At 36.3% G+C, this 24,662-nt stretch overlaps 1 protein-coding gene and 1 pseudogene across 7 annotated transcripts; one reads left to right on the top strand and one right to left on the bottom strand.

The window, feature by feature from the left end:
• Nucleotides 1-4,854: 4,854 nt before the first annotated feature.
• On the top strand, nucleotides 4,855-9,535 carry LOC147380580 (putative glycosyltransferase At5g03795). Of its 3 annotated transcripts, none has more exons than XM_086431483.1 (6): nucleotides 4,855-5,131; nucleotides 5,731-6,148; nucleotides 6,248-6,378; nucleotides 7,646-7,994; nucleotides 8,163-9,151; nucleotides 9,273-9,535. In XM_086431483.1, exons 2-5 carry the CDS (start codon nucleotides 5,735-5,737, stop codon nucleotides 8,850-8,852), a joined length of 1,584 nt encoding a protein of 527 aa, XP_086287609.1. In that variant the 5' UTR covers nucleotides 4,855-5,131; nucleotides 5,731-5,734; the 3' UTR covers nucleotides 8,853-9,151; nucleotides 9,273-9,535. The 3 variants fall into 3 exon arrangements, with proteins under 3 accessions (XP_086287609.1, XP_086287608.1, XP_086287607.1); XM_086431482.1 differs by having other exon boundaries at nucleotides 5,658-6,148; XM_086431481.1 differs by having other exon boundaries at nucleotides 5,652-6,148.
• A 3,908-nt stretch (nucleotides 9,536-13,443) lies between these two features.
• Nucleotides 13,444-24,176, bottom strand: LOC147380579 (splicing factor-like protein 1 pseudogene; annotated as a pseudogene). Of its 4 annotated transcripts, XR_015175241.1 has the most exons (4): nucleotides 21,575-24,176; nucleotides 19,976-20,860; nucleotides 14,167-14,218; nucleotides 13,444-13,763 (listed from the first exon to the last, which is right to left on the bottom strand). The product of XR_015175241.1 is annotated as a splicing factor-like protein 1 pseudogene, transcript variant X3 (transcript). The 4 variants fall into 4 exon arrangements; XR_015175240.1 differs by having other exon boundaries at nucleotides 13,444-14,218; XR_015175242.1 differs by lacking the exons at nucleotides 13,444-13,763; nucleotides 14,167-14,218 and adding an exon at nucleotides 17,377-19,184.
• Between the last annotated feature and the right edge of the window lie 486 nt (nucleotides 24,177-24,662).

Raw genomic sequence — 24,662 nt, 5'->3', positions numbered from 1 at the left:
TCAAGATTTGTCGAGTACACAACATCTTGCATCATTCATCCTGGATTCTCACACTCATACCAATGTTAATGCAACATAGTTTCTTGTTGAAGGGAATGAGGTGGGAGGGGGAGGATGGTACCATTGTTACCAAATGTGGTCACATTTTCGTATAAGCTACAATCGCATATCCTAAATTATGTTATCTACTAATATGTGATGGAATATTTTTTTGTAATTTTTTTTTTTTTTTTTTTTGCAAAATATGTTGGTCACATATAGTCACGTATGCTATTTAACAACATTTGATGGTACAAAGTATATGGTTGTATATCTCTATAATACCTTGCATTAGAACAATATAAATTCAAACCACTCTACTAGGAAAAATTCTTGGATTGGAATAATTATTGTACGTTGATCACTTTTATTCCAAAAAATGAAGGGATTGAGACTTAGGTTATCGAATCACGAATTGGTTTGAATTAAACCAATTCATACGATTCGCTCTAGATACGTGAAAACCAGCGTACTTCATCATTTTACTCTACTAGTTCACATCACCCAACATATTAATAATATTTGAGACATCCCCCTAAATTTTCAAATGGATAACATGCCCCTTTGACCTTAGTCTATACTAATAGACTAATAAAAATTGACCAAATACTCTCATCTTCAACTTGTAAATAAAAAATTCAGAATTTTTCTTCCCAAAATATACCATCTTCAACACTATCTGCCCCTGCAAATCAGGTTCATTTTTGATTGGCAGACTGCAAATCACAAATCCAAATTCAAACCAATCGAACCCACGAATCAGGTAACATAGGTTGAAGACCCGACAAGAATCCAACCATCTCAATTTGGTAACAAGCGTTTAGAAAATTACATCCGAGCTGCTGGTCTTTAAAATGAAGATATGGCCTCTTGACATTTCTCATATTGAAAGGAGCTAAGTTATGTCCAAGTCATACATAGTTTGAACAAAGTGTTACTTGCTAATGGTTCTAGTGATTTCAGATTTTAATAGAGGAATCCAGGAACTATCTTCGAAGTATATATTGGAAGGTAAACAAAGATTTGATCATGTCAATTGGGCTTCTTGGATTATGTGACGGGTAAGATGGGTTTGGTCTTAGATGAAGGAACAGTATGAAGGTTTGCTAATTTCCCAAAAAAAGTGTATCTCGAGGGAAGCTTGTATCCCAAGGAGCACAGATCTAAGGTTCTCGAACTTGTCACGTCAAACAGTCGATTGAGTTTACCACATGGGGTAGTAAGATTATCACGACTCTTTCTCAAATTCTTTTTAGAATCGTGCTAATATGACTCTCCCACATGGCATACTCAATTGACTACCTTTACGTGATTCGAAAACTATAGATCTGCGCTCCTCGGGATACATCGTTGCATTTCCCTATAAAAAAAGTTTTATCTTTAGGGAACCGTTTATCTCGAAGAGCATAGATCTATGATTCTTGAACTTCTCACGTCATGGTAGTCGATTGAGTATGCCACGTGGGGTAGTCAAATTATCGTGACATTTTTTATATGAGAGTTTGCTATGGGTTGAAGGCCCGATCGGCACATATTATTTTTCATAATCTTTATTAAGGGTCTTGTTAATGTGTGCCTCAGGTATAAGTTAAAGTGCAATAAATACACTTTGGAAGTTGGATTTTATATCGAAAATGCCTTTAATAAAATCATTTTTCACCTAAATACCCTCATATGCCAATTTCCAAGGTGTATTAACTGCATTTTAACGTGTGCGCATAGGGCACACGTTAACAAGACCCATTTATAAATTGGGAGTGACTTCTTGCACATCACTCATAATCAGTTGCACTCCACCACTTGAAAAAAATAATAATAATGATGAATGCAAGCGATTGGGCATGCGGCTAACGTGGCAAGAGCACAAAATCACACATCTTTTCCCATGTATCCCGATAAAAAGGATTAATGATTCTGTGCCCTTAATCTCTTATAAGAAAAGAGTCACCGTATGGGGTGGAGGGGAGATTGAACTTTAGTAATACCCCGACAAAATAGCAAAAATGGAAAATTAGGTTTATCTCTTGATCAAAAGTCAACGTTAATTTTTGTTGATGAATTAATGAAATTTTTTATATTTAATAATTTAAAATTTTAAAGGGTATTTTAAATAACATCAAAACTTTACTGCTAATTCATCAATAAAAAGATGAGTTGACTTTCGGTCAAAGGGTAAACTTAATCTTGAATTTTGTAAAGGCAAATCTAATATAGACAATTTTGCGTGAGGGTATTATTAAAGTACTATTTTTCTTGAATTTATGTAGTGAAGTTTACGGTCCATCAATTAAGATGGGGGATTTTGTATTTTCGTTAAGGTTTTAATTTTGAGGGTGATGGTAAAGACGAGAAAATACCAATATTAGATGAAAAATTCATTTACATAGGAGTGGGTGGGAAAAAACTACTTATGTTGAAAATCATTTCTTTTTTTTTCAAGAAGAAGTATATTCTTACCTCTTTTCCATAGACCCTTCGCTCTCGTTACTCATCTATTTTAACATCTTCTTTGTTGATTATTCAATTTTGGGAATGCTAACGTCTACCTCCAAGATTTTATAAGGACATTAACATTCTCTACAAATTGGATTTTTCAAGATGTCATTTATTTTTTTTAGTACTATGGAGTGATATTTTTATAAAGGGTTGGGATCATGAAAAAACATATGATTCCAACCCTTTAAACACAAAATCCAATGGTTACGATTTATGAATTATCTTCATAACACACATTTTAGAGATACTTATCTCGATGATAAATCTCAACCATTGGACATTTAAAGGATTTGGATCATATGTTTTTTCTATGAGTCATTCTTTTCAGGGGATCCGACCCTTTTATAAATATTAGAAATTGAAACAATATGTTTAGTCTTTGTACAATAAATGCTTTCCTAAGAATCCCATCAAGATCTGTGATATTTACAAAAATATTAGACAAATACCAAAATGCCCTCATCTTGTTGGATATCCTTAACAATAAATATATATATATATATATATATAGGGTCCCGTTTAGCAACAAACATTTTGGCAAAACATTTTTCAAAACATGGGTTAGAGGTTTTGGAATGGGCTGATTTTTGTTGAGGATGATCTCTACGGTGAGGAGATCATCTTCACCAAGAATCAGCCCATTCCAAAACTTCTAGCCCCAGTTTACAAGTTGAAAAATCATGGACCGTCTATTTTTTGTAAATCATTTTTGATGGGGTTAGAAGTTTTGGAATGGGCTGATTTTTGGTGAGGATGATCTCCTCACCGTAGAGATCATCCCCACCAAAAATCAGCCCATTCCAAAACCTCTAACCCATGTTTTGAAAAATGTTTTGCCAAAATGTTTGTTGTTGAACATTTCCCATATATATATATATATATATATATATATATATATATATATATATATGGGTCACGTTATTACGACCCCCTTTTGGACCCCCTTTGCGACACACCTTTTTGTCTTATATGGGCAAAAATGTTTGGAATGGGCTGATTTTTTGTGAGGATGATCTCTATGGTGAGGGGATCATCCGGCAAAAAATCATCCCATTCCAAAACTTCTAGACCGTCCGATTTTTGTTGAAAAATTATAGACCGTCCAATTTTTGTAAATCAATTTTGATGGGGTTAGAAGTTTTGGAATGGGATGATTTTTTGCCAGGATGATCCCCTCACCATAGAGATCATCCTCACAAAAAATCAGCCCATTCCAAACATTTTTGCCCATATAAGACAAAAAGGTGTGTCGCAAAGGGGGTCCAAAAGGGGGTCGTAATAACGCGACCCTATATATATATATATATATAGGGAAATGTTCAGCACCCTAAGCTTTACCCTACACTTTAACAAACGTGTTTTATCCTACATGTGTAGAAGTTTTGGAATGGGCTGATTTTTGGTGAGGATGATCTCTATGGTGAGGAGATCATCCTCACCAAAAATCAGCTCATTCCAAAACTTCTAACCCCATCAAAAATGATTTACAAAAAATGGACGGTCCACGATTTTTCAACTTGTAAACATGAGACTAAAAATTTTGGAATAGGCTGATTTTTGGTGAGGATGATCTCTATGGTGAGGAGATCATCCTCACCAAAAATCAGCCCATTCCAAAACTTCTAACTCATGTAGGATAAAACACGTTTGTTAAAGTGTAGGGTGGGGAACGGGACCTATATATATATATATATATATATATATATATATATAATTTGATTGATATTATATACATTTTGGAAGCACATTTCCATTTTAACCTCTCAATCTAATTTTTTTAATAACATGAACAATCTCTTCATCTTCAAAGTAAAATAATTAATATAAAGAAATAATTATTTCGAATTTTCACGTTCGACGTAGTCAAACTTAAGATGAAACTGTGTAATAGAATAATCTGATTTTCATACTATTGCCATCGTGTATGTTTCAACCAAGTTGTTCTGATTTCAGTTCTAAAATATGAATGTTTTTAAATATCTAGAATGTCTTAGTCGCGAAAGTGGAATTATTATTATTATTTTAAATGATATATTCCGTCGAGATGAAATTTTGAATATTAATATAATAATTTGATTTTTTTTTCCCCACTAATGTTCCTAAGCCATTGTATTTGTAACACGTATCCAAGTCATGGATTATACTCATTTTCCCTTCGATAATAGTCAAAATCGAACCACTCATCTTCCTTAGTTTGAAAGCTTAATAATAGCAGACCATTTTGGACCACAAACTTTTTAGCGAATTAAATGGTAATATAATCGCAATTTAAGCTAACACAAAAAAAAAGAAAAAAAAGAAAGCAAAATAAAAATTCGAAAATAAGAAGCTTTACGTAAGAACCGCTTCGCGTCTTTGTCGTCAGCCCGCTCTTTCCTTCCAGTTTACCGCGTTTTCTCTCTCCCCCTCTCAATTCCTTTTTCTACAGCCAAATTCTTCGCTGATATTCTCCACCTCTGTGTTTATCACATGGAATTTATATTCCGAAACGGAGCTGATTCGTCCATCTTCAATCACTTTTCTCAGATTTTTCGTTGAGCGTCCTGTTTTTGAATCTCTGTTCGAGCTTTCTTAGTCGAAAGCTTAAAGATTGTCGGTAAATTTTTTGTTTCGATTAGTTATTTATATGCTTATGTTTTGTTTCATTCGATTTTTGATCGTATGATCTTACTTTGATTCTTGTTTGAAGTTTCATAGAAATAATTCAAGAGTTAAAAAAAAAAAAAGTCTATTTTACGAGTCATTTCTGTAATTCTGTTTGTTATTGTGTGTTTTAGGAGTTTTTAAAAATCTGTTAATGAAATCATTTGTATTTGTCTAGTTTATTAAGTTGTCTAATAAGTTTTGAATTTTTAAATTTTGCCAAATTTGTTTTTTGTTTTTTTTTTTTGCTTCAAATTTTGTTCCCAATCCTGATAGAATTGTGTTTAAATATTGGAACTGTAGAGATTAATTGAATTGAGAGGCGCATTAAGCAAGAAATTAGGTTTTGGCCTTCATAAATTTTTCAAAAGAGTTGAAAAAGTTGGGATTCCGGAATTCCAATTCCTTTGAGTGAAAGTTAACAAACATATGCTGATGCTTAATCGCGCTATACGATTGGTTTTGGTTCATAGGATCAGAATTTTTGAATAGGAGAGGGGTACTGGATTTTGATGATGAGATGGAAAACTTATTTGGGTTGATCTCTCTCAGCTTTATGAAAGAGTTTCGACGTCGTCGTAGAGGTTATAATATCAATTGGAGAAGATTGATGCTTATTGTAGCTATCATGACTACAACCGGAGCTATCTTACAAACCTGTACACTTCCTTCTCCTGTAACCGATTGGTTTGTTGTGCCATCGGTAACAGTTTCATCTTATAGAGTCTCAAACACTCCTATGAATGTGAAAAGGACTCTTCCTATAGCAAGGCTCGAGCAGAATCCATCAGTTTCCATCCCTCATTTATCGAATTCCACTATTGGACTAATTCCATCATCACCAGTTGTGGGAGTGAGAGCCAAAGTTTCTCCAAGGAGGAGAAGGAAGCAAAGGGTGAATAATAAGAAACAAACACCTAGAGCGCCTAAGATCATACCTCAACCACCTAGAGTTGTTTCTCCCTGGCAGGTTTAATTATTTTTTTCAAGAGTTGTTTTTTCTGTGAATTAGGATATGTGTTCTTTTATACTATCTTCTCATGTTGTTAGCTTGATGTTTAATGTATAGAGGTATGTCTGGTCCTTGCCACCTGATGAGGCACTTGTATATGCTAAAAAGGAGATTGGGAATGCTACAATGGTTGGTGATGATCCTGATCTGTATGCCCCTTTATTTCGGAATGTTTCTGTCTTTAAAAGGTGAGTCTCATGATGCTTCCACAGCCATTGTTTGTCATTCGTGTTAATAGTTTTTGGTATATGATTATCATGTTGTGAAATCATAATGTATCGTGATAAATATATTTATGATTGATTATATGCATTGGTATGTGTTATGGTTATAGGAGACTATGTTACATGAAGGTTTAGCTGGAATCTTATTGCCTTAAAAAACTTAAAATGTCTATAACACTCTTTTCTACCTGCTTCTCTATCTGTCTATCTACATCATTGGATATTTTAGGAGGAGATGGGTTTGGGTGAGTGTTCAACTGTGAAGTTTATATCTGTTGTTGAATAAGATACTTCATTCTGACTCGGTAAGAATTTGACGTTTAGAATCCAAAAATATAACAAATGCTGAATAGAAGAATGCACGAGATTTATGTCAGTGTGGGTCGATTCTTACATTATGTGTGTTGGGTGGTTGAAGAATGGTGGAAACTGGAAATAAATCTTATTGGCATTTCAGGTGCCACTTGAAGGTAACTAGTTCCCCAAATATTAAAATTAATTTTGTTTTTTGGTGTTGATTTTTTTAACCTGATACTTGTATTTGGGTGAATTTTTTTTACCCAGATACTTGTATTTGTGTCTTCAAGTTTATGTTATTTTCTCAGTTCAAATTGTTTGAAATATTTCAGGATCTCTTAAAATACATTTGTTGTGATTTAAGACAATAGGAGGAGCATGCTTGGGGAATGCAAGAGTTGACTTGAGAAGAACTAGCTTGTTATTATAAGTTATGACACTTGGTGCATATCGTCTTGAATTTCTTTTCATATGACAGAGAGTGGATCGAATTTCTGAATATGAGGTTTTCATAAAAAATATACAAAAACTTGGATTCTGAATTTACCACGGACCAACATGACTGAATACCATGCATACTCACTCACAATACAGGCATTTCTTATAAGGTTTACTGCAAGCTTATACATTACATGGTTGGATTGTAATTTACATAAACGACTCACAGTTTCACAAAAGCTGTTTGCAATACTGAAAGATAGAGCAGCGTGCAAAATCTTATTTTACATTTATACTACTACATTGGATGTGATGTGGAGCATCAAAGTCATGCAAAATCTTGGTCTTTTTTCTTTAATTTCTTTTTCCTGATAACTCTTAACTTTTGCTGCTTTAGATAGATGCTATAACTCTCAAGGGATGCTCAAGTTTCTATTTCAGTGTTTTTTTGCAAAAAAATATTATATTGAAAGCCATGAAACTGTCAAACTTTCAGGAGCTATGAATTGATGGAAAACATACTTAAGGTTTACATCTACCCTGATGGAGAAAGACCCATTTTTCACCAACCGCATCTCCAAGGCATTTATGCTTCCGAAGGATGGTTTATGAAGTTGATGGAAGAAAACAGGCAGTTTGTCGCTAGGGACCCAAAAAGAGCTCACTTATTCTATCTTCCTTACAGTGCACGCCAGCTAGAGCTTGCTCTTTATGTGCCCAACTCGCATAATATAAGACCCTTATCAATCTTCCTAAGGGACTATGTGAACATGATTGCTGCAAAGTATCCTTTCTGGAACCAAACGCAAGGTGCAAATCATTTTTTAGTTGCGTGCCATGATTGGGTACGACATCTTGGTGCCTCACTTTGCTACTATCTGCACTATATACATTTTTTCTTCTTCAATTGGATGAATGGTTTCCTTTTTGTTTATTGAATTTAAGTAGGTTTGATCTCTCTCCCTGATCATCTCTCACCCATCCATCCTTTGTTCAATTTTAATTCTCTGTAGGGTCCATACACCGTGAATGAACATGAGGAACTAAGCAGAAACACCATAAAAGCTCTCTGCAATGCTGATCTATCTGAAGGAATCTTCGTCGCAGGAAAGGATGTTTCCCTGCCAGAAAGCACGATAAGAAATCCCAAGAAGCCACTTAGAGACCTTGGCGGAAAAAGAGTCTCTCAGCGCCCCATCCTTGCTTTCTTTGCTGGAAACATGCATGGTAGGGTCCGGCCCACACTGCTCCAATATTGGTCTGACAAAGACGAAGACATGAGGATCTATGGGCCTCTACCGAACAGAGTTTCCAGGAAGATGTCTTATGTTCAACACATGAAATCAAGCAGATTTTGTATCTGCCCAATGGGGTATGAAGTGAACAGTCCCAGGATCGTCGAAGCGATCTATTATGAGTGTGTTCCGGTGATCATTGCGGATAATTTTGTCCTTCCCTTCAATGAAGTGTTGGATTGGAGTGCTTTCTCTGTGATTGTCGCGGAAAAGGATATACCGAATCTGAAGGAGATTCTCTTGGCTATTCCTTTGAAACGATATCTTTCTATGCAAACTAATGTGAAGATGTTGCAGAAGCATTTTCTTTGGAACCCAAAACCAATCAGATATGATTTGTTCCACATGATTCTGCATTCAATTTGGTTTAATAGGCTGAACCAGATTCAAATTCAGGAGCAAGTTTAAATTCTTGAGAATTGCTTGGCGTCGATAGTTTGGGTATCTCACAAATAGTCCTCTCTAACAGTGATCAGAATAACCCTTCGAAGAGATCAGGGACTGGCCTAATGTCTTATTTGATTAGAGAGGGTTGTCTAACCATCATTGTCATGTAAGGAAGGCAGAATTAGTACATTTATTTATTATCTTAAGATTCCTCTTTGGGGATGGTCCAGATGTATTGCTTGAATCACAGAGCGCCAAGTGCTGTGACGAACATGACAAGAAGGGATGGTGACGATTCTGATTGGGAACTTGTATTTTAGGTATGGTATCACCAATTAACCATTTTTTTATTTATTACATGTAACTGGTTAGTATCTTAGAACATACTATGGTTCTCTGATTCTATTCCTTGGTTCAAGTCTAAATTTCCGTTGTCCTCAGTTTCAGGAGATTGAACGCAGGAGGATGTAGTTTCTAGCAACTTACAGATTGGTGTGGAAGTGGAGACATTCAGGTATTTCATAAAAGTAAGATCCCTTTGTATCCTTAAAAGAGAATTAAAGATAAACAGAAGGAAAATGGAAATTTCAAATTTCTTTACTTTTCAAGTACCAAAGTTGATAACTCTCAAGCTACCGTATAGAATAGCTTATGGTTTCAATGCCATGGATTCTGCAACGCTTTCTTTGATGTTTGTTTCTTCAGCATGGGATCATGGTATTTCACCCTACAAGCTAAATATATGTACTCTTTTTTCGCCTTTATTTTTTAAATGTTCAGTAGAAACAAGGAAAAACAATTTATGTATTTCGAGATTCTGAGAGCAAATGGAGAGTAGATAAATAAGTTCCAAGTTACAATTGGTTTATATCAAGGTTCAACTTACAGTTACAGTTTTATAGATAATGTTATGCTCATTCAAGAGCATGATATTGAGATGATATGGTATTAGCTGATAAGACTAGAGAGAGAGAGGGAGTCAACGCGAAACTAGAATCATGAAGTGGAGAGATTGAGGAAGATGTCTGATAAAATCAAAATTAGACGGTTAAAGTGGAGATATGCTTCGCGAGTACTATGTGACTGATCCCTACTAATCAATTTAAAAAGGAAAATTGTATAGAATGATAGTAGGATCACCTAGGCTTTATGAAGTTGAATGTTGTGAGGTAAAACAAAAATCATATTAATGGACTGAGTAGAGTAGAGATGAGAATGAAAGAGTATCTCCAATAGGTAATACACAAAGTGATAGTTGATTGAGATGGTTTGAACACCTTCAATGAAGGTCGGTTATAGTTTCAGTTAGAAGAAATTTAAGTGGAAGATTTTGATTGAGCTAGAAAAATGCCCAAAAAGAATGGGGATTGTGATGGTGAAAGTTATATGAACACATTTTAATAACTGAAGACATGAATCTGGACATAAATAAATGGGGGGAACAGATTTGATTTAGCCGCTCGCAAATCTTTGGTATAATGTTTTGATGATGGATCTGCTAACATCTAAGTGAAGCATCGGATGTTAGCAACCTATAAACCCATGATTTTTTTACTTAATAGTAATACTAATTTTTCTTTCATTGGTGTTAAAAAAAAAAAAAAAAGCAAGGGTTTTGATGACATTGGGAAATGTCATTTTCGTAAATTTATAATTTTTTTCTCATATTTACAAAAATGTTGTGGACCATTGCACAAGGACATTAAAACCCTAATGTTTCGACCTGAATGTTGGCATGTTTGGCAGGGTTTGAGCCTATCTTTTGCTTGGGTGGTCTAGGATTTGGGCTATTGATGTACCAAAAAGGAGTCAATTTGTTATCATGTTGGTAGTTAGACTTTTCTCAATCACTAATGCTGATGTGACACGGTATTTACTGTAATTCTCACAATTCTGATGTGGGATGTGCACATAACTGTAGATGTGTTTCCTTGCGAAACAAGTAGAAACCATCTACAGTTATGTACGCATCTCCACATTAGAATTGTGAGAATTGCAATAAATCCTATGTTACCCTAGCACGACTCTTTCTTAATTGACTTTCATCTTTGGAGATTTTCTAATTTGAGAGTTGAGCTTAACAAATTCTATACCTCTTCTTTTTCTTTTATTTTTTATGGATGAAGAGAATTCTGAAAGAAAGAAAAAAAAATGTTAATGTGACTTGAAATAACACTCGATTGTGCTCAAAATGATAGAATCTTTCTCATAGCTTCTCTCTCCTGATATGTGTGTTATACACTTGAGGACAACCGATGGTTCTTTGCATGCTCGATTTGTATTTTGAATCACTGTTGCAAGGCTAAAAAAATGCAGGAGAACAAGAATATTAGAGTAGTAGTAGTCATGTAGTAGTTTATCATGGTGTATCGAGGTACAACGAATCATATTAGTGTTGTAGTCAAACTTAATCATTGGCTATTAATAGAGAAAAATTATGCCAATAAGTCATGAAGTCAAACGCAAGTCGTGGAATTCCATGAAAATAAAAAGAGATTCTTTCTTTGCTGGCTTTAATCACCTTCCCTTCAAAATTTTCTTATTCCTTTCTTTTTAAATACTCTAATGAAAGATTCTCCAATACTTTACTTTCCAAATACTCTTAACAAATTGCGAAAGAAAAGAAACCCACAAGAATTCTATCTAGGGATTTGAAAGCATATTATGAGCTTTTTGTGAAGAGTAATGCTCTTAAAAAATGTCACCGTTAGGGGTGGATATACAATAGGGGCAATTATCAAGTCATAAAGAATTATTAACTACTGACAGATAACACAGTGGATAAAAAAAAAAACTCATCCCTCTCCCCCCATATAAATCTTTCAACTCAACTCTCATTTGCCGCCCCTTACCCCTCCCCATTTCATTCCACTCTTTGTTACCTCCCCCCATGGGTACGGTGCTTTGGAATCACAAATTATTTCTGCAAAGAATGAAGATCTACATCTAGAGAGTGGAAATAAACCATTAACGATTTGTCCAAAACTTGTTATTCAATGACATAAACTATACTGCTATCGAACTAGTTGACAACTGATCCTAAAATTCAAAATCCAGCCAAGTTTTTTTTATTTTTTAAGGAGCAGTTTCTTGTCACCTCATCATCCATGGAAGCAAAACACTTGATAACTTTTGGGAAATTCAATAAACAGTACAGTTAAAAGAGTTTGATAGACAAGCAGAAGATTATGAAAATTATCAAATTTTGCTTATTTTAATATGAGATATTTAATGGTAATAGAGTAGGTAAACAAATAAGACCAACTATCAAATCAATATTTTGGTAGAGCCGTCCTAACCTGACTCAAAAACAAACCACTCAAATTCGCTCAATTGACAAAGAATGTGCACAGAACCCGTGTTAGCAATCTCCCATTTAATTCTTTGAAAACGGTGGAAAAAATATGCTAATATACCTTGATTCATGTTGCATAAGTGTAAACTTGTAAGTTAGTGCCATGTAACACAAGTCAACTTTGAATTGCTCATACTTCAAAATTTTTGGGAAAAGAGAGGGGAGGGGGGGATTCACTTTTTTTATTTGACAAAAGTCCCTTTCATCTTTAAAAACTAATGACATAGCCCTCCACATTAATTTAAAACTGTACCTTAATTTTTTGAATGGATGATTTGTCCCTTGACTTTCTTCTTCTCTTATAAACCAATGGAACAATAACCTTAAGGACTGACCACATTATTACCATCACCATTTACATCATCACAATCATCACTATCATATTACCAAATTTTTGAAATGAGACGGTTAATACACGTATGAAACATATGCATCATATTTTCCATTAATCAGTTTTTTGCAATTCAAAATTGAATAGAACTTGAATTTTTGCCATATTCCAAATTGCTAACAAGGCACAGAACTATAGAAAATTTTCCCTGAGATACACAGGGGAAATCTACTACCCATAAATACAAAACACCCCATCCCATCTTCCAATTAAGTCCTTGAAAATACCTATTTTAACAATCCCAAAACCAATGGCATTCATCCTAGGGTCCATAAAAAATGTATATACCAGATGGATCCTTGTGCTCTCTTCAAAACCAATCCAATGCCAGCCATCAAGCAAAGAACAAAAAAACATTACCAAATTACGTTGTGATAACTGATAAGTTTCTTATCAGACCCTTCAGATAATATTTTATAATCCGAAGCGGGAAAGCTTTAATTACTGCACAACCCGAGAACTAAATTTGGTAATCTTTTTAGGGGGGTATTTTGCTACAAGGATCAGTCACCATCTGGGAACAGTAATAATGCAACATAAAGAAAATTTATACTCACAAAGCCCACAGACTTAACAATGCAAATTCCAGGCCTAGAGATAGTATGGCCAATAGAAATCCTCCAATCAAAAACTCCTTAAATACACATTCCTTGGTACCGAGACTGTACCAAGCCACTAGTGAATTCTAAAACCAAGAGAAAACTTGCACCCCCAACACTTGCAAATTATATCTCACTTTGAGTTCCTGAACTTCCTTTCATAATACCCCCTTAACTACAGGGTACGTTGAATCCCAAAGTACAGTAAAATGGGTACTAAAATAGTAAGTCAATTATACTATTAGACTATTACTAGCAAGACCATAATGACCAATTGCAATATATCCTACACTTCCATGGAACTACATGTTTCATTAAAAACTCACTGAAACTATAAAGTTTATACCATTAAAAGTGACATCAATCAGTGTGCTCCGATACATTATACCATTAGGTATGAAAAATAACAAAATATAAAACTGCACCAAACTTGGGACTTGTGCTGCAATGTATCCAACCATAAGTAAGAAAAGGTTAACCCATTGAAGATACCAGCTTGCCTAGTTTGTTAAAGTCAGCTGAGTGTTGATACCAGAACCGGGTTCAAAATCTGCCTTCCAACTAATTACTAGCCACAACCCCGCTTGCTTATCAAAAAAAAAGAAAAAAAATAATAATGAAAAGAGATGTTAATCTGTTAAATGGAACCTGAAAAAGTCAGTAGCAGTCTGATTGAAATCTCCAAATATAATGCTTCCATACAGTAGAAGCGCAGTCGTTCAAAGTTCAAATAGATAGGTCTGGCCTTAATAGAGCGTATAAAAAATCTTTGTTTGGATAAGCAAACCTAGGAAGTGGTTAAAGAACTGGTTAAAGAGGTACCATCAGTGTTTTACATTAACTATGTTAGCACAAAGAAATCAGGAAAGTGTACTACATAGAGGACCAAACTAAGTTGGGATCAAACCTAGACTCTCGGCCACAGACAGCAGAATTTTGTCAATCAATAAGAAAGACTATTTAGTTGTTTTGACAATGGCTATAACTCACCATGCAAGGCTCCAACGTAAATCATACTCATGACTCCAAACCAATTGCGCACCTACAACCAACATACATCTCCACTGTCACCAGCAATAAAACATGTATTGATAAATACCACATATTATAAGGTAGACTACGTTATCATAAAATTATTCCCCTACATGTCCGAACGCAGCCTTCAGAAAATGACATACATATTCAAAAAATTACAATACATAATACCATTCCATCATCTCCCCAACTAATTGTTTTCCCCTGTTATAGATGCAATAATTCCTTTGTATGCGAGGGTTCAACACCCCACCTCTCGAGAACATCCTTAGCATCTCTCAATGGTATGACGCTCCTCCCAATCTCCAAAAACATAATGAGAAGATCTGCAAATCTAATCTTTAAAGTTTTACCAAAAAAGGGGAAAGAAAATCTGCAGGTTTGGCATATTCTATCCGAGTAGCTGCACCTCCAAATCTTTGGAGTCTTAAAAAGATTTTAACATTCCGTCAAGCAATAATTATGGCTTTCCAAAAGCCCCATATCCGGCAAGGATTCCCGTGTTCACTTGCAAAGAAAAGGTAGTTTCCATCAGCTTAACAGAAGCAAATTACACCTTCCTCCATTCTGTTTACAATTAAATTGTCTTGCCAGACACTTCTAATACATGTAAAACATGATCACCCAATCTAGTGAATATCCCTTATATACTAACGATATTGCTGACCCATCAATCGCCGGATCAGTAACTATCCCTCCAATCTTCTCGGCATGAGGGTTGAGTGACAAGTATATCAGAACTTCCCAACTGGTGAAAGAAGTGAGCTGGTCAATTTTGTGTCAATGTCAGAACCATTGCAATAGTTCTGAACCTCAGACCTTGACTGATTGTTAGGTTCTTGGTTGGTTGCTAATAAGTAATAACAATTAGAAATTGAATTAGAACAGCTATTCCCTTCAATGTAATTCTCAAGACAGAGATCACATTTATTGCAACATTGTTCCAAGCAAACAATTAGTAGATCCAAACAATGAAACAATTGACCATGTTCATCCAATTAATACAAGGGAACATAAATGGTTTCATGTTGTCTTGCATTCATCAGCATCCCTCAAAACTCTATCCACCCGTCAACTTGTCATTAAAAACTCATCCCCAAGGAGTCAAATTTCTCTCCCACCAGAAAAAGGTTTAAAGAACGTATAAACCACAAAGGGATTGATTAGCACCCCGGTATTCAAACACAATGTATCACAAATTGCATAAGCACGGCTTTTCACCATACATATTATGCATTATACCTAACAATTGAAAAAAAAATGCTCAACTGTCCACTTCAAATATCACTACTACAGAAAATCCTCAATACGTTGAACACCCATGCAAGCAAACATACAGATATAACATGCCACCAAAATCCTAAAATATATGGTTTGAATCATATAATAACCCAAAACAATCTGAACGTTTTGTCCAATCATATTTAACTAAAACCATTTGATTTATATTCTGAACCCTAGTAGACGAATGTGAATCCAGTGTCAAATCTTACAATATGAGAAAAAATTGCAGAACCAGTTTTCAAGTGAAAAGAGGTTAGTGAATATTTTAGGAAATAACTACTGTCATGACAGGAAATGCATTTCTATGCAATTTGAAGATTTAAACCAACATTGCTGACAAAACATAGAGCATGTTCAATTGGAAAATACCAGACCATTTGGAAACCATAATAAAGCATTTGAAAAAGCCAATTATTTTAGGCTATTTACATAACCATAAAGAATCCCCCCCCCCCCCCCCCCCACAACCCCACCCACACACACACAAAAAAAAAAAAAAAACCAAATTCCATCTGAACACCCCGACATTGAAACTCTCTCTTCGTCATTAATGTTTAATCCTATCAGAATCTGGTCATGGAAGCGGGAGCTGGAAAAGACAGAGGAGGAAGGGAGGGGAGGGAGTGATGCTAGGCTAGGATTGCAAACTAAGAGAAAAGAAGAAGAATTTTTTTTTCCCACTTTTTGTATTCTTTTAGGGACTCATTAGATGCAGGATGTGCAGTAGAGTGAAAGCAATGATGAAGCAAAAGAATCAACATTAGTTGATTCAACTAGATCAGAAAGGTTTACCTTGAAGATCAACCTTCCTTTTCAGTCTTGTTTAGTAAATGTCACTCACCTTTGAAGGCCCATAAGGCTCCTTCTTTGTGGGGACCAATTTGTCTTTCACTTTCTAGGCAACGCGAACAAAGCTAGCTGACCCACCAAAAGTCTGTAAGGTGCTTATCTCCTTATTTCTCTCCATGGCTATAGAGGAATGAACAATTCGTAGGTTGAGTACCCCAATTCCTGGGGATAGGGGACGAATTAGGTGCAACAATGCACATCCTCAGCTATAGAGGAATGAACAATTCGTAGGTTGAGTACCCCAATTCCCGGGGATAGGGGAAGAATTAGGTGCAACAATGCACATTCTCAGCACAATTCTCAATCGTGGTGAATAAAGCCCCTTCAAGTAATTTCAAATTCTCCACAGGGCTGAGATACAATGACCTTTTTCTCTTTATTCTTGTGGTTGAAGGCATCGAGATGGATTATCGCTAGAATGGTTTAAAAGGTTCGTAAAACATCAAAATTCAATTTACCCAAAAGGAATATTGACCTTAAAACATAGAATTTGTTTCATAATGAGATAGTCTCAGTTTTTTTTTCCTTGACTGCGATTGTGCCTTGAGACAAGATTTGGACCTTGATCACTAAAATAATGGATACAAAAGCCTTACAAGGTCTCTTTTGCTAGTCATTGTGTGGACCAATTTAGGTTTGTGAAGGGTTTATTATGCTATTCTAACGCAATTTCAAGGTTTATTATCTTTTCTGACCATTTGTTTATTTGGGAACAATTTTCTTTCCCAAGAAATCGGGTGCTTGGACATTACGGACTTGAATATTTGCTTTCTAGGGAAGTGGTTGTAGAGGTTCGTAGTGGAATCGTCATGTCTATGGAGAAAAATTGTCTTGACCTAGTATGCGACTATACCTTGGTTGGGATATTGGGAGACTCATATATTGTATGCGTGTCGTATGTGAAGAAGTGTTTTGAATTTTCAAAGTAAAGTTTCTAAGAGCATTGGGTTAATCATGGGTAGAGGACATCTATTTTTGAACAGACAAGTGGTATGAAGATTCTCAGCCCTCAAGAAAGTATTACCCTTCTAAGGAGAGGGTGGGGGTGGGGGGAAGAAAGCTTACATTTGAGAAATTACAATGATTGGGAGATTGACTTTAGTAACAACCCTTCTCATAAGCATCCAGGATATATTTAGTCTCTCTCTCTTCTACCCCCCTATGAGAGGGTGGGGGTGGGGGGGAAGAAAGCTTACATTTGAGAAATTACAATGATTGGGAGATTGACTTTAGTAACAACCCTTCTCATAAGCATCCAGGATATATTTAGTCTCTCTCTCTCTCTCTCTTCTACCCCCTTATGAGAGGGTGGGGGTGGGGGGAAGAAAGCTTACATTTGAGAAATTACAATGACTGGGAGATTGACTTTAGTAACCACCCTTCTCATAAGCATCCAGGATATATTTAGTCTCTCTCTCTCTCTCTTCTACCCCCTTCCCCCTAAGTGAAGCAAAGACTGGGATTGAAGTCGAGTTGGTTTATTCTTGGGTAAATCCCTCAAAATATGACTTATTTTGCACGGGGTTCCAAGATTCCAGTAAAATGGCTTTATTCACTTGAAGTACCTCTTTGAGCAAAATTCTTATGATCGATCATTTGATTACCCATACATGGACTATTGTTAATTCTTGCATTGTGTATGGCTAGTGGAGAATCTATTAATCATCTCTTATTCCATAAAAAAAATTGTAAGAGTTATTTGGTTTTTTTTTTTATTCTTTCCAATATTTATAAGATGGAGCTTTGTTGTAATTAGTATACCACTAAACTTCTACACTTTTGTAGGTAGGTTTTTAGCAAGGGCCAAACGCCTACTTGTACAAGTGCATGTGCCATAGTAGCAGTTTATTTATATTTACCTCCAAGGACTCGCACTATTCAGCACCAACTAAAAACTCATTTCCACCTTGTACTAGCAAAAGCCAACTAAAAACTCCTTTCTAACTAGTATTTAGCAAAATAAAATCTCCTACTTAATAGAACCTTGTAAAAGCAATAGATTTCTTGATTCTGGTAATGTAATTTTCAAACTTAGGTACAAGATATGCCAATAACTTGCCAACATGATTTTTAGTTTTCTTACAAACCTACCATTTATCAAACAGAATGACTCTTTACTTCATAAAAGTCTTATCAAGTATTCAAACTTTTATAAAACAGTGGTACAGGAATTCTCAACACAATGTATCTAGTCTGTTTCTATATCAAGTATATCATAAATAATATGAACCTATCATTGGAGCATAGAAGTCTTTCTTATGCTATTTAACAATGACAAATGTGTTAACGTCTGACACTTGACATCCACCCAGTACATTATATAGTTATTATAAGATAGCATATATGCTGTAAAGATGTATTTAGATAAGTTCATATGAATTAAAACCATGTAAATAAATAAATCATAGCTGAAAAATAATTGAATAAATTACGGTTTTTCTGTAAAGTGTCTTGGCACGTGTCAGACACGAATAGAGACAATATTCCACACAGTTCTTAGACAATCAGAGTCCGTCCTCGTCACATGAGTTCTTGGGAAGGAAACTCTAGAAGTAACAAGCACTTGAGCAGAATGATGAGGTTCGGTCAATGCAGGCATGCAGCAAGTTCTTGATTGCCTAGAATGAAATTAATAATAAAATTTTGGTGTATTTCTTTCTCCCGTTACGAGGAGGATTTTAGTGTCAGCCCATGAGGCAGGTGACTCTGTCAAGTCCTAATAGTTGTAAATGCGCTGCTCATCAGTGGGAACCAAATGGGAACTCACCTTTCAGTGACATGATAGAACTGATCAGTGGAAACTAAAAATCCTTTCAGCAACTGTTAAGCTATGTTCATACCTTAATGAGATGTAGCAGTGAAAACAATTATGTCAGTTCGTTATCTAGACCTTCAGGAAAATTATTAGCAGCTTTATGATAAAATAATTAAACCAAACATGGTTATGCTACAAAGGAAATCAGAGACAACAAAAAGGAAATTAACGTTCAACTCAAGAGTTTATTAGAAATGTACATTCTCAGGTAAATGGAATCCTTTTTTAACAATGGAAAACCTTTCATTCTCTAAAAGAGATGTGAATGAAGGAACAATGACAGCTAAAAGTGATGATGATGACAATGAAATAGCTAAGGAAGCCTTTTCAGACACTACGACATTAGTTAAGGTGCTCAGCTGGTCAGAGTCTTAGGTCATAATCCTCACATGTGGAAATTTTAAAAAAATAGTATAAAGAAATCACTGTTGAATATTTGAAACAATATCAATCAATGAAATTATGTTTCTGTTGACAATTTGGGCATCTATTAAAAGTTACGGACTACAGGGTAAATAATACACATATGCACCTATTGAACAGGAGAGAGATAGAAGAGCAAGACAAGGAGGAAAAGGGAAACCGGTAGAAACAAGTTAAGCTGCTGTTGTTACCCATTATTATAGAAGAGAAAAAAACATTAAAAATGCTTAAAATTGCAGCAATTTCGGTACTGCTTGTTGTTGCAGATTAGAAGAAGGGAGACAAATTTAAAAAAGAAAAAAAGTTAAGGCATATGCCTCAGGCGAAAAGGCATACACCTCAGGTATGCTACAATACACTTCAGGTGTGCGTCAGGTATTTTTGTGCTTTTACCTCATGCCTCATGATGTTTTGAGTACGCCTCACCCTGAGGTATGCCTTGAGACGTACACCCTCAGCACCTCCAAAGTCTAAGAGCACAACAATGCATTTGTAAGACTATTAGATTTTGAAATGTTCTTTTTGAGGCATAAATGACATGCTAAGACAAATCAGAAAAGAAAGTGGGAAGAATTAAGTGAAGGTTATATATCCAACACAATCCAGATTCAACATCGGTGATATAGCAAGTGTGCTTGAAGAGTTAATGATTTCCAATACAGAATATATGTCCTCTGACCTGTCACACAACACTAGAAGAGCACATCAGGCTGAAAATGTAAATAAGCAGAGAAAAAGGGTACGAGAATTACAAAAATGGTCAATACAACAGAAAACTACTTGCATACCCACACGTACACCTGCTCCAAAGGGGCATGGCTCAAGCAGCTTCAGGCACATGATAACCAGATAAATTTAAGTGCCTCACACTGAGAACCAGTGATGTCATATGGGACAGAGGTAGTTAGCAACCAAAAACAGAAAGGTACGAAAATCACATTAACAAAATATAACAGAACAAAAACATCAGCAATTAGCTCCACGAAAAAGTTCATAATAAAACAACTAGATAAAAATATTATAATTTGAGACGCTTTAGGCTGTAGCAATAACCATGCTATGCCCCACATTAAAAGGAGCACCATCATGATATTGAGAAGCACCATCCACAGTTTCTCCAACACTAGAGCAAATGAACTGAATATATCGGTCATGAATCTCTGCAATTGTCATAACAGTACAGCAAGGTTAAAGATGTGAGTCTGAAACTTCCACTAAGTTGAAATCATATCAACACGTAAGAAATCAGGTCCATAAGAGCTCCAAGAAATCTCATGCCTGTCAAAAAAGGTACAATCATAAGAAGAAGAAAAGTCAAAACAGGACAAAAAATAAAAAGAACATGAAAAAATACATGGTGGAAAACCAGAAACTTTTTTTTTTTTTTTTGATCGATGAAGCAGAAACTATTTAGATAAAGATTCAAGCCCACGTAGTTTATGCTCAACTCTGCAATTATTAAATCTTTAACTGAGAGTGCTCTCTTCTTCTTCATTGTGCCTTTGCCAGTTCCGTGTGGTCTTTTTTTCCTTTACTTGTTTCAGGTCTCTTGGTGTTTTCCTCGGTCGATTCTCCAAGTCTTTCAAAGCTCGAAGTCCTCAGAATTGTCTGGTAGAGAGAGGTTTCTTTGGAACCTTTTTCCTTTTACTATTTGTTGGGGCATATTGAAGGAAAGGAATGGAAGAATTTTCCAAGAAGTCATCTTTTGCATTTTGGTTTTTTTTATTTTTTTCATTGGTGTAAGCAAAATAAGGAGTTCAGGGGTTTCTCTCTCTCTCTCTCTCGAGAATTTTCTCCTTAGGTGGGGTCTCATTAGTGATAAGAGGAGTTAGATTTAGTTGTATCGCTTTTCGAGGGCATCTCGTCCTCCATTGGTAAATTTTTTACTTTAAAAAATGAATTTACCTACTAGAAACAGTAAGTATTATCCAATGAATGTTGCAATAATATAACATTGGCACAAAACAAGAAAAAAGAATATGATTTGCTTACTCTTCGAGCTTGAAGCCAAAACAAATCATTTCATCTCCTCCATGAACTTCTCATACTCAGAGTCCCCTCCATAAGTTGCCGGTTCAGCCGATGAAACGGGTGGAGGTGCTGGCTGATTTGAGGCCCAAGGTGCAGTTCCCACACTCTGTGAATGGTCCACCATTGAATGAGATGGAGGTGGAGGAGCTACACCATAAAAAGATGAGTAACCCAATGAAGATGGAGGATATGTGGGTTGAAAATTTGGTGGCATCCCATACATATTGATAGGTACAGATGTCACAGATGTATTATTTTGAGATTGAACACCCGGAGGAAAACTCTGCTGTGCTTCACTAGAAGGCACATTTTGAGATGGAGCACCGGGGGGAACAGTTTGAACCGATGGAGGATATTGTACACCGTATGGGGGAATAGACTGACCTTGAACAGGGGTGTACATACTTGAACCAGGAGGGGGTGGAGTATAAGGGGCATATGGAGGTGGTACAGGTGGTGCCCCCCATGGGACCGGAGCACCCATATAGCCACCAGGTGGTGCATTCCCAAGAGGACCACTTGGTGCAAATTGTTGAGAAGGGTAAGTGGGCATCGTCTGAATTGGAGGACCGGGAGGTACAACAGGCTGAGGCGGCTTACCTGCAACCCTTACGGCTATTACTCTCCCTTCTAGTCGGTAACCATTCATACTAGTTATAGCTTGATTGGCTTGAGAAATGTCCGAATACTTAACAAAACCATAACCTTTACTCAATCCAGTGATTCGATCCTTGATAACCTTAGCCATCACAATTTCACCAAAAGGTGAAAACAATCGGATCAGCCCATCGTCTTCAAGAGTCGGTGGCAAGTACCCAATGTACAGGTTAGTATCGTCGTATTCCTTTCCTGTCTTGATTCCATTGGATGTCAAATTCAAACCTACTTGTGATGTGCCTCCAGTACCTCCACCATTACGATTAGTGGCCCATGGAGGATTGCTTCCCGACCTATTAGACCCAGTAAGTGACAACAAAGGATTTTGCTTAGTCAATGATTCAGGGCCAGTTCCACCTAATTCTGCCAAGAAGTTCTGATATTCGTCATCCATTTTCTTGCCCGTAGTGCCCTTCATTGGACAATCAATTGTGGGATGCCCACCATCTCCACAAATTTTGCATAAGACGTCACTCTTAAAAGTTGATGTACGAGAAGGACAAGCGTACTGCCGGTGACCAGGCTCACCACACAACCTACAATACTCATCATCTCTTATCGTTCCATTCAAAGCTGCAAGTTCCCGAAGTTGTTGCCTCTTATGCTCATTGAGTCCCTCATCAACCGGTTGTAAAAGCTTCTCGACCATCCCTGCAGCCCCATCAAGTGCTTCTTGTGTCTCGGCTTCCACCAAAACATGTAAATCCTCATTCTCCGAAAAATCCGGTTTCAAATCACGCTTTTGTTGCAACCTACCTTCTTTAATCGATCCCTTACCCCGAATCACAATTTTCGCTCCTGTCTCCTTCTCCATTCTCTTCTGTGTGTTTCCTCTTGGCCCAATAATAAGTCCTATAAAGTTGTAACCTGGGTATTCTTTCAATGGTATGTAAAGCTTCTTTTGAAGCTTGGGAGGACGATAGTCTGCTGGGGGTTTAAATGCAGGGTTTCGTTTTATAAGTTGAGTGATAATATCCGATCTCTCTTTTGTAAGCCTCTCACGAGCACGATATTCTCGAGTATTAATTCGAATTCCCATGTTATCGTAAATTGGTTCAGGAGAAGGGGAACGAGCGCCTTCAGGGCGATCATCTAAAGGTAATCCAGATGATAACATTCTACTAATCTCAAGAAGCCTAAGATTCAAAGCTTGAACTTCAGGGTCAAGATCCATAGTACCTGTAAATTCTTTCATGAAATCGGGTAATTGGATAACAGGTTTCGGTTCATCATCAGCCCAACGGGATTTCCGCTTCCGAGTGCCGCTACCCGAATCTCCATTTTGGTTGTCAGATTCAGGAGGGTCCCACCTACTCCTACGTCGGCTTCGTCTGCTCATTGTTTCTTCTTCCCCACCAGAATTGTCCTTGTCAGTGCCGCTATGAGTGTTGTTGACTCCATTTTCAGACAGTAAGGGTTTCTGGATATCTGGTTTCGAATCTTGCGAAACTAGATCCAAATTTGATTTCTCAGCATCAAATGCATGTAAACATTCAGGATTTTCGATCGAAGATTGAGGATTTGGTGCTAGGGTTTCTGAAGAAAAATTCGGATTTTGATAATTCGAAACTAGGGTTTCCGAAGGAGGTTGAGGTGTTTCATCGTAAACTAAGGTCTCTGGAGGAGGAGGAATTTGTTCTTGTGAAGCTAGGGTTTCCGGAGGAGGGGGCGGAGGCGGATTTCGATCACAAAATTCTAGGGTTTCTGGATTTTGATCATGAAAATTTACGATTGGGGAGAATTGAAGAGCAGACGAAGGTAAGGATTGTGAAGAAAAGTATGAATTTGGAGCAGAAGATGCTAGGGTTTCAGTGGATGGAGTATGGTTTGGTTGCAGAGAATCCATAGCTACCGAAGAGGACTGAAGGCTCTGATGATTGATGAATGGATAGTAGGGTTGTTTGTTTCCAATTGGTTTAAAAATCAGGATTTCCGGATCGGATCGGTACCCAATCGAGTTCGCTTTGAATCGGTCCATCTCATCAGAATTGGACCAGTCAAACAATCCAATTCCCAAACCGATTTAGTCTGATTCAACAAAATTATTTACCACTCTAGGCTACTATGAATATTGATTAAAGGGAAATTTATTAAAAGAGAGTTAAATATTTTAATATTTATAAAAAAAAATTATTTTTCAGAAATTACCACAAAGAAGTTAAGTTGATGGATATTTTAGTAAGGAAAATGCTGGAATGACAAAAAGTATTTACTACGATTCTCACAAGTATAACGTGGGATGTGCACATAACCATAGATGTGTTTTCTCGCGATACGAGTAAAAATCATCTATGGTTATGTATGCATCTCCACGTCAGAATTGTGAGAATCGTAGTAAATCTTGTGTCACCCCAACACGACTCTTTTAGTAATTCGCAAGAATGTCTATTGT

Source organism: Akebia trifoliata, unplaced genomic scaffold, assembly GCF_017979445.1.
Source record: "Akebia trifoliata isolate Shusen 1 unplaced genomic scaffold, ASM1797944v1 Contig01285_ERROPOS320191, whole genome shotgun sequence".
NCBI classification, from domain to species: domain Eukaryota; kingdom Viridiplantae; phylum Streptophyta; class Magnoliopsida; order Ranunculales; family Lardizabalaceae; genus Akebia; species Akebia trifoliata.
The sequence above is the reverse complement of the archived record's forward strand: the minus strand, read 5'-3'. Positions and strand labels throughout refer to the sequence as shown.